We start from the raw sequence: 9,241 nt of genomic DNA on the forward strand, positions 1-9,241 counted from the left end.
TCGTGTTGATACTGTGGCTCTCCCTGGTTGGATTACTACTCTGTTTAGGGCTATGGAATCTGCTCCTGAGTGCAGACACCCCCTCAACCTCCATGAATGTTATGGGGGAGGTGAGCGTGTGTGTGATGTAGCAGTGATTCTACTGTCTTTACCCCTCAGGGCCTGCAGCAGCAGGTGTGCTTGTGAAAAGAATCCTAGCCACTGGTGCCTGAACCTGTATGGTGCAGGAGCCAGGCACTAGTCTGAATTCTGAAAGTATTATATATAGTAATGCTGTTAATTCTCAAAATGATACTATGGTACTATTATTATCCTCATTTTACAGATGAGGAAGCTGAGGCCCAGAGATGTCAGTAAACCTACCTGAGTTCGCACAGCTTGTAAATGACAGAGCCAGAACTCGAACCCAGCCAGCCTAGTCTAGCTAACAGAGCCAGACCCGTGGGGATGTACTGTCAGACAAAACAGTGCCTAGGCTTGAGGGAGCTGGGGGACTGGTTTCAGCATCGTGCTTTGTTGGTGAAACTTGCCAGGCTAACAGCAACATGCTGCATGGTGTCTATGCTAAGGTCTTAAGATGTGTTTCTGAATCATTCTATTGAATTATATTTTAAATGTGGGGGCTATTCCTCCTGAAAAGAACTGTGCAGTGAAGGCTTGTATAAATTTAGATTTGGCAATTTAAAAGAATGAAAGTGTATCACCAAACACAATTTAGTATTCACCACATACAATTCAGTATTTGTGCAGTGAAAAGATAAAAGAGTAAGTTTCCTTAGAAGAAAGAGGGCTTCCCTGGTGGCTCAGATGGTAAAGAAGCTGCCTGCAATTTGGGAGACCCGGGTTCAATCCCTGGGTCAGGAAGATCCCAGGGAGGAGGAAATGGCAACTCACTCCAGTACTCTTGCCTGGAGAACCCAATGGACAGAGGAGCCTGGCGGGCTACAGTCCATGGGGTCTCAGAGTGGGACACGACTGAGCGACACTTTCACTTTCTTTAGAAGAAAGAAATTAACATTTAATTCAGTACCTTCTGTGGACCCAGGGAGATGCGAAGCTTTTAGTTACCAGTCTTTCACAGGGACGCTTTGCGGTGGGGAACACTGATGTACTTAGCAGGAGGAAGATCTGAATTTCAGCCTGCTGCCCTTAAAGCCCATGCTTTCTCTACTGAGTATTTATGCTCTGGTGGACCCACCCAGAAGAGTGTTTGAGCTGCTCTGCCTTACAGAGCTTCAACTCTAGTTGCCATCAGTCCTGTGTCCCACGTTGGCAGGTATGCTGAAGAAGATCAACAGTGTGTGACGCCTCAGGTCCATTCCCTGAAGAGCCTTCAGTTTGTCAGTGCTTCCCAGTCTTCCTGGCTTTCTCCTCAGTGGCTCCTCCATTCTTTTAAAAATCTACCCAACCTCTACCCAACCTCCTCACTTAGCCTCCTACTTCACTTACTAATCTCTTTTCTCCATCAGATCAGATCAGTCGCTCAGTCGTGTCCAACCCTTTGCGACCCCATGAATCGCAGCACGCCAGGCCTCCCTGTCCATCACCAACTCCCGGAGTTCACTCAGACTCACGTCCATCGAGTCAGTGATGCCATCCAGCCATCTCATCTTCTGTCGTCCCCTTCTCCTCTTGCCCCCAATCCTCCCAGCATCAGAGTCTTTTCCAATGAGTCAACTCTTCGCATGAGGTGGCCAAAGTACTGGAGTTTCAGCTTTCCATCATTCCTTCCAAAGAAATCCCAGGGCTGATCTTCAGAATGGACTGGTTGGATCTCCTTGCAGTCCAAGGGACTCTCAAGAGTCTTCTCCAACACCACAGTTCAAAAGCATCAATTCTTCGGCGCTCAGCCTTCACAGTCCAACTCTCACATCCATACATGACCACAGGAAAAACCATAGCCTTGACTAGACGGACCTTTGTTGGCAAAGTAATGTCTCTGCTTTGGAATATGCTGTCTAGGTTGGTCATAACTTTCCTTCCAAGGAGTAAGCATCTTTTAATTTCATGGCTGCAGTCACAATCTGCAGTGACTTTGGAGCCCCCAAAAATAAAGTCTGACACTGTTTCCACTGTTTCCCCATCTATTTCCCATGAAGTGATGGGACCGGATGCCATGATCTTCGTTTTCTGAATGTTGAGCTTTAAGCCAACTTTTTCACTCTCCACTTTCACTTTCATCAAGAGGCTTTTGAGTTCCTCTTCACTTTCTGCCATAAGGGTGGTGTCATCTGCATATCTGAGGTTATTGATATTTCTCCCGGCAATCTTGATTCCAGCCTGTGCTTCCTCCAGCCCAGCGTTTCTCATGATGTACTCTGCATATAAGTTAAATAAACAGGGTGACAATATACAGCCTTGACATACTCCCTTTCCTATTTGGAACCAGTCTGTTGTTCCATGTCCAGTTCTAACTGTTGCTTCCTGACCTGCATACAAATTTCTCAAGAGGCAGATCACGTGGTCTGGTATTCCCATCTCTTTCAGAATTTCCCACAGTTTATTGTGATCCACACAGTCAAAGGCTTTGGCATAGTCAATAAAGCAGGAATAGATGTTTTTCTGGAACTCCCTTGCTTTTTCCATGATCCAGCGGATGTTGGCAATTTGATCTCTGGTTCCTCTGCCTTTTCTAAAACCAGCTTGAACATCTGGAAGTTCACGGTTCACGTATTGCAGAAGCCTGGCTTGGAGAATTTTGAGCATTACTTTACTAGCGTGTGAGATGAGTGCAATTGTGCAGTAGCTTGAGCATTCTTTGGCATTGCCTTTCTTTGGGATTGGAATGAAAACTGACCTTTTGCAGTCCTGTGGCCACTGCTGAGTTTTCCAAATTTGCTGGCATATTGAGTGCAGTACTTTCACAGCATCATCTTTCAGGATTTGAAATAGCTCAACTGGAATTCCATCACCTCCACTAGCTTTGTTCGTAGTGATGCTTTCTAAGGCCCACTTGACTTCACATTCCAGGATGTCTGGCTCTAGGTCAGTGATCACACCATCGTGATTATCTGTGTTGTGAAGATCTTTTTTGTACAGTTCTTCTGTGTATTCTTGCCATCTCTTCTTAATATCTTCTGCTTCTGTTAGGTCCATACCATTTCTGTCCTTTATCGAACCCATCTTTGCATGAAACTCACCCAACTTGTACTCCGCCCACTGCCAGACCCTTATCAGCACGGGGCCCACCCCTCCAGGGGGCATTACTCCTATTTTCTTGGTGCCATCAGTTATTCCTTCGGCACCTTCAGCTCCTTTTCTGAGTTCTCTCCATCAGGAGGTCCATCTTCAGAAGGACATCGCCCTGATCTTGACCTTCTCCCACCATCCCCTCACGCCGCAATCAGGATTCTCAAAGGAGCAAGCTGCATTCTGTTTCCGTCTCTCTCTTTTGTTCCCTCTCTAAGCCAGGGCACTGCTTTTCCTGTGCCTCTGAACTGCACGGCTCTCGTTTGGGAAGGCCTCTTAATTACCAAATTGATTGTGCATTTATCTGTATCATACCTGGACTATTTGCAGCACTTGGCACTGTGAGACTGTGATGCACCAGGTTCTCCTCATCGCTTACCTTTTCTCTTTGACTAGCTTCCTCTGGCCACCCCCAAACAGTGCTCACACCGCACCCCCTCCCTAGCTGCTCTCTTCCATCCCAGGCACTGACCGCTGCCTCTGGGAACGAGACTCATCAGTTGGTATGACAAGTCCAGGTCTCTCCTGAGCCTTAGATGGAGACCTGTCTGCTCCATATGGTGGCCCATATGGTCAACTTCCTCTCTCCTGGTATCCTGCCCTCTGCACACACACCCAAGATCAGTTCTTCTTTCTTTAGTCTGTGTCAGGATTAGTAGCACCACAGTCGACATATCTAGTTTTTCACATTAGAATCCTGAGATTCATGTGAGATGGCCCTCATTCTAATGATTCACATCCAGTCTACCACCAAGGCCTGTCGATTCAGCCTTATGAATACTTCTGACTCCTCCATCCTCACTGCCTTCACTTCTGGGCTCTTGAGGTCTTCCCTCCTCTAACTTGACTCTAAGCCACATGTTTGACAAATGATCATTCTGAAATACAAAATTAACAATGTACCTCATGTTTAAAAGTCTTCACTGCCTTCCAGTTTCCTATAAATAAAAATCCATTTCTTAGCCTGCCCTGATTCCCACTGACCCATTCAGATTCATCTCCTTGAATCCCCATCTTGCATTTTATGTAGGATACTGCTTAATGCATTTGCGTGTTTGCCTCTTTCAGCCAATTCCCTTCCTCTACCTGTCAGTCCAGTGTATTTCTCTTCATCCTTCAAAACCCAGCTCAGACATCTCCTCAAGGAAACCATTCTTCACTTACAGAGATGGTTAACAGCTTCTTTCTGTTTTACCCCCTGGACTTTGTACACACTACTGCACCCTTCCTAGTACCTGTGAGCTGCACCTAGGGAACAGCTTGTTGATCTACGTTCCCAGGACCTGCTCAGGAAGAAGCTATAGATCCAAACGCTATAGATGCAAACTTAAAGTTTGCACTGCCAACTGAAGCCTGAGCAACAAAGAGGGAGAGAGGTGAGGCCAGGCTTTCCGGCAAGTAGGGAGGAGCTGGATGATGCAGACTCCACGAGGAACGTGTCAAGTGACCGACTTGGCGCGAGCCCCAAGTAAGGGCTTGGTTCAATCCCACATGTCTTCCCAGGCCCAGCTCTGTGGGGACAGGGAGACCCGAAGCCAATGTGCAGCCTCAGCCTGATCCTGTAGACCCGGTGCTGCCAAGTTTTAATGCGGACAGAACCAGATGAAAGGGTTCTGAGGTGGGAGAGCTAAGAGAGTCTGAATCTAACTCCTCCCTTTCTCCCAGTTTTCCCCAAGCACAGGACAGGGGAGTGAGATGAGCGGGTTTGTTTTCTCCTAGGGACCGGCGAGCAAACAGAAAACAAGAGGCTTAAGAGAGGCAGCCAAGGCATGGAGGAGACGCGGGCCTTCCGCTCTGCTGGGGCCTTGAACCCTTCAGAGGCCGCTTCGCGCCGCGCCGAGCCCACCGCGGCCCCGCTGACCTTTAGCAGAAGCAGGACGGGCTCCGGGAACGGCCTGGAGGTAACCGAGCTAAGGTCGAGTCGGGAGGGCGGGGACCCGGCCACGGCCGAGGGGTCCTCACCCGGGTCCCCTTTCCTCCTGCAGGACGCGCTATGGCTGCAGGAAATTTCCAATCTGTCCGAATGGCTGAGTTCTGGGCCTGGGCCCTGAACCTGCCCCCTTCCCCGCGCTTCCACGCCCACCCAGCCGCCACTCGGGTCGCCTGTTCTGTGTTTTTCAATAAACCTGCTCCGCACGCGCAGCTTCTGCTTCAGTGTGGGGGCGGAGTCGGGGGCGGGGCCGGGGACCGCGCCGTCGGATGACGTCAGCCACGCTTCCGGCAGGCGCAGGATCGCGTCACTGCGGCGCGCCGCGGGTCCAGGCGCGATGGCGGCGCTGGGCGGGGACGGGTTTCGCCTGCTGTCGGTGTCGCGGCCAGAGCGGCAGCCCGAGTCGGCGGCTCTGGGCGGTCCAGGCCCCGGGCTGTGCTGCTGGGTGTCTGTGTTCTCTTGTCTCAGCCTCGCCTGCTCCTACGTGGGCAGTCTCTACGTCTGGAAGAGCGAGCTGCCCAGGTGCGGGGGCTGCGCGCGCTGCCGGAATCCGCGCCTCCACGGGGCGGGGCTGTGGGCGGGACTTGGCGGACAGAGGGCGGGGCCGCGCCTTCAAGGGTGGCCGTGGGTCCCCTGAACTTACTGCCTCCTTCTTAGGGACCATCCTGCAGTCATAAAGCGGCGCTTCACCAGTGTCCTGGTGGTGTCAAGTCTCTCGCCCCTCTGCGTGCTACTCTGGAGGGAACTTACAGGCATCCAGGTGCGAGGGAGGCGGGGCAGAGGGCGGCGGGCGAGCGATCTCGGGACTCTAGGGGAGGGAGCGAGACTGATGCCCCCTTTCCTGTGGCTCAGCCAGGCACATCCCTGCTCACCCTGATGGGATTCAGGCTGGAGGGCATTTTCCCAGCAGCGCTGCTGCCCCTGCTGCTGACCATGGTGAGTGCTCGTGCTGTATCTTTCCTTCTCTGCTCTTCGTTAGTGAGACCCTCCTTTTTTTCCTAATCCTGATTGTGCCCAGCTGTTGATTGATGAGAGACAAGAATTGTGAGATGGCCCAGGGCCCTCGGGTATGCATAGGTGGGAAATCCTGGCAGAAAACAGGAAGCTTGAAATCTGAGGCTGTGTCTGGACAATCCACAAGGGCAGTGGATTATGAGCCTTTCCTTTCATCGCTCCTGTTTTTCTGTCCTCAGATCCTTTTCTTGGGCCCACTGATGCAGCTTTCCATGGATTGCCCCTGTGACCTGGCAGATGGCCTGAAGGTTGTCCTAGGTGAGTCCTCAGGGCCAAGGGAAAAAGTAGGCAGTCCAGGATAATGAGGAGAAGGAATCAGTGCACTATGGTGGGACCTGAGATGTTCTGTTTCTCACCAGTAAAATGGGAACACATATCGGGTGGCCTCTAGGAGTTAGTTCCTAATGTCCAGTGAAGCCTGTAGGAACCCCTAGCAGTATTTGGGATGGACAAGAAAGCTTGTCCGTTGCTTCCCTTGACCTTGGTTTCCTAAAAGAGAGCTGGTCTTGGGCAAATTTTGATGGTTTCAGAATTTACTGTCAGGACACTTTGCCTCAGCTACTATTGCTTTTCCCTTTCATTTTCCTTGAGATATTGTTTTATACTAGGTCTGATAAAGTTTGAATCTTAATCTGTTCTCCCAAGTATTTATGGCCAGGGAAGGTTGTGGGAGAGGGGCCCTTGAGGCCTCTGGGTCACTTGGTTCAACAGCTAGTCTCTCATGGCTTGTCTTGAATCCCCTCCCTAGCCCCTCGCTCCTGGGCCCGCTGCCTCACAGACATGCGTTGGCTGCGAAACCAAGTGATCGCCCCCCTGACAGAGGAGCTGGTGTTCCGGGCCTGCATGCTGCCCATGTTAGCGCCGTGCACAGGCCTGGGCCCTGCTGTGTTCACCTGCCCACTCTTCTTTGGAGTTGGTGAGTTTGTTGTGCCTGGTCCTGTTGAGATGGTCCTAGCAGGGAACCAAGAATGGGAAATGGGGGCCAGGGGAGGGCCTGTCCAGCAGGCTGGGAGGAGTGTGACCTGGTTCTCATCTTCCTCTCAGCCCATTTTCACCACATTTTTGAGCAGCTTCGTTTCCGCCAGAGCAGTGTGGGGAGCATCTTTCTGTCTGCAGGTGAGTCCCAGAGAGCTGGCCTGGGGCAGTCCTGGGTTGGGTGTGTGAGGGTGCCCCTGATAGTCACTCTGGAGGAAGAGTTGGGAACTGAGGGCTCTAGTATTGGAGGGGCTGCTGACCACGGGCTTGGGGTGTAAAGAACAGCCTAGGTGTTGGGGCAGGCAGTCAGGGGAAGGGGGTGTCTCTGGCTGATGGGTGTGCAGTGCTGGGGCAGGAAGGGCATGCAGGTGTGGTCACTCGAGGCCTCCCCGTCTCCAGCGTTCCAGTTCTCCTACACAGCTGTCTTCGGTGCCTACACTGCTTTCCTCTTCATCCGCACAGGTTGGTCTCAGTCTCTCACGGGTCCCCTGGGGCTCAAGGGCCCACAGGAGTGGGTGGGAAAACGGCAATCTGTTCTAGGAGCAACAAGTTTTCTTCTCCCACAGTCCTTGAGACAGGCTGAGCCAGGGTCCTCTGCCTGGTGCGGTTTGAGAGGTGGAAGCAGAGGCCGTGTGTGAGGGTGGATGGGTGGCTGTTGATCTCCTGTTTCGGGGGATGAGGGTCTTAGCCCTGGAAGGGCCTGGGGAGGTAGTGGGGCTGCTCCATGAGCTTCTCTGTCTCCCCTCCCCAGGACACCTGATTGGGCCGGTTCTCTGCCACTCCTTCTGCAATTACATGGGCTTTCCTGCCGTGTGTGCAGCCCTGGAGCATCCGCAGAGGCGGCCCCTGCTGGCAGGCTATGCCCTGGGTGTGGGACTCTTCCTGCTTCTGCTCCAGCCCCTCACGGACCCTAAGCTCTACGGCAGCCTTCCCCTTTGTGTGCTTTTGGAGCGGGCAGGGGACTCAGAGGCTCCCCTGTGCTCCTGACCCACGCTCCGTACACACTCCTATGAACTCTCACAGGCTTCCCAGCCCCTCCCGGTCAAGGGGTACTTCAGGGGAGGAGCTGGCGGGAGGCCCCGAGAACTCAGGAATTTTTGTAGGGGATTGAAGCCAGAGCTAGTTGAATCCCAGGGACCAAGAGAAAGGAGCAGACATCCCAGGATGTGGCCCCTCCTGAAAGGGTCGAGGAGCAGCTGGGAGTGAGGGGCCACGGGGCTGGGCCCCGGAGCCAAGCACTCCTGCCTCACCTGGGACTGCTGCTTCCCTGAGCTGCTCTGTCCCCCCTGCCTCTGAAAAGCTGCTCGGGGGTGGAATTTACAGAAACCCCCCAACTTCCCAGGGTTTTCTCATTGTCTTTTTGCATCAGGACTTTGTATTGGGATATTAAAGAGATTTAACTTGGGTAACATGGCCTTGGACCTTTGGGGATTAGTCTGTGTGGAGTCTTGGGAATATGCCCCGTGCCCCCAGCCTGCCCTGAACACTAACCTCTAGGCAGGTCCGCCTGTGCCTGGGTCCCTGGAGCCCTGGACAGGATGGGGGCCTCTGGCTGCCCTCAGTCTGCAGTGTGCTTCCTGAGCCAAGCCCTAGGTCCTCACTATACGGGACTAGGTGGCACGTGCAAGCTCAGCTCATCTGGGCCATCTGCCTTCTACCCGGGTCAGAGTTGGGCCCGTGCCCTGCCCCCAGCGATGGAGCCTCCAGCCTCAGAGGGTGGATCGTCCACTGCGGGCCTTCCACCAGGACCTCCCGGCATCTGCCAGCCTCACGCCACAGAGGAAGCAAGTCTAACCCGAAGAGGAGTCCGCCCAGGCAGCAGGGAGGGGCGGCCGTTCTGGCGCTCTCCACCTCACTCTGCCACGCACTGTGCTCCTTTGGCCCCTGGAGGAACCCAGAGCAAAGGCCCAGAGAGCATGCGCAGCCCTGCCCAGCAACGCTGTAACTCAGGGCTCTTTCTAGAACCTGGCAGTATTTTATTTGCTCTTCCTCTTGTTTTTAGAATGGTCCTTATGTTCTCATTCCTCTGCCTCTAGGACACCTCTCCCCGTCACACACACTTTCTAAAAACATTCGTGATAGAGTATTATCTCTTTAGGTCCCATTCTAGACTTGAGGTTGTCGTGAGTCCCC

At 52.9% G+C, this 9,241-nt stretch overlaps 1 protein-coding gene and 1 long non-coding RNA gene across 17 annotated transcripts in view; one reads left to right on the plus strand and one right to left on the minus strand.

Moving 5' to 3' along the window:
- The window catches only part of LOC109554514 (uncharacterized), a 39,571-nt gene extending 34,329 nt beyond the window's left edge, over positions 1–5,242 (minus strand). For all 5 annotated transcript variants that reach the window (XR_011564807.1, XR_011564806.1, XR_011564809.1 and 2 more), the window contains exon 1: positions 5,051–5,242. This is a non-coding gene — a long non-coding RNA (uncharacterized lncRNA). The remainder of the gene's footprint in view (positions 1–5,050) is intronic.
- Positions 1–8,517, plus strand: part of RCE1 (Ras converting CAAX endopeptidase 1) — an 89,630-nt gene extending 81,113 nt beyond the window's left edge. For 8 of the 12 annotated variants that reach the window (XM_070782457.1, XM_070782458.1, XM_070782460.1 and 5 more), the window contains 8 exons: positions 4,909–5,090; positions 5,777–5,879; positions 5,976–6,055; positions 6,313–6,391; positions 6,882–7,049; positions 7,178–7,249; positions 7,508–7,570; positions 7,860–8,517. In XM_070782457.1, the coding sequence (XP_070638558.1) occupies positions 4,909–5,090; positions 5,777–5,879; positions 5,976–6,055; positions 6,313–6,391; positions 6,882–7,049; positions 7,178–7,249; positions 7,508–7,570; positions 7,860–8,095 (983 nt within the window). In that variant the 3' untranslated portion in view covers positions 8,096–8,517. Of the gene's footprint in view, positions 1–4,604; positions 4,808–4,908; positions 5,091–5,362; positions 5,642–5,776; positions 5,880–5,971; positions 6,056–6,312; positions 6,392–6,881; positions 7,050–7,177; positions 7,250–7,507; positions 7,571–7,859 lie in introns of those variants that run through there. The other 4 variants (XM_019955077.2, XM_019955075.2, XM_019955078.2 and 1 more) reach the window with 4 other exon arrangements.
- The last annotated feature ends 724 nt before the right edge of the window (positions 8,518–9,241 follow it).

This window comes from Bos indicus, chromosome 29, assembly GCF_029378745.1.
Source record: "Bos indicus isolate NIAB-ARS_2022 breed Sahiwal x Tharparkar chromosome 29, NIAB-ARS_B.indTharparkar_mat_pri_1.0, whole genome shotgun sequence".
Classification (NCBI taxonomy): domain Eukaryota; kingdom Metazoa; phylum Chordata; class Mammalia; order Artiodactyla; family Bovidae; genus Bos; species Bos indicus.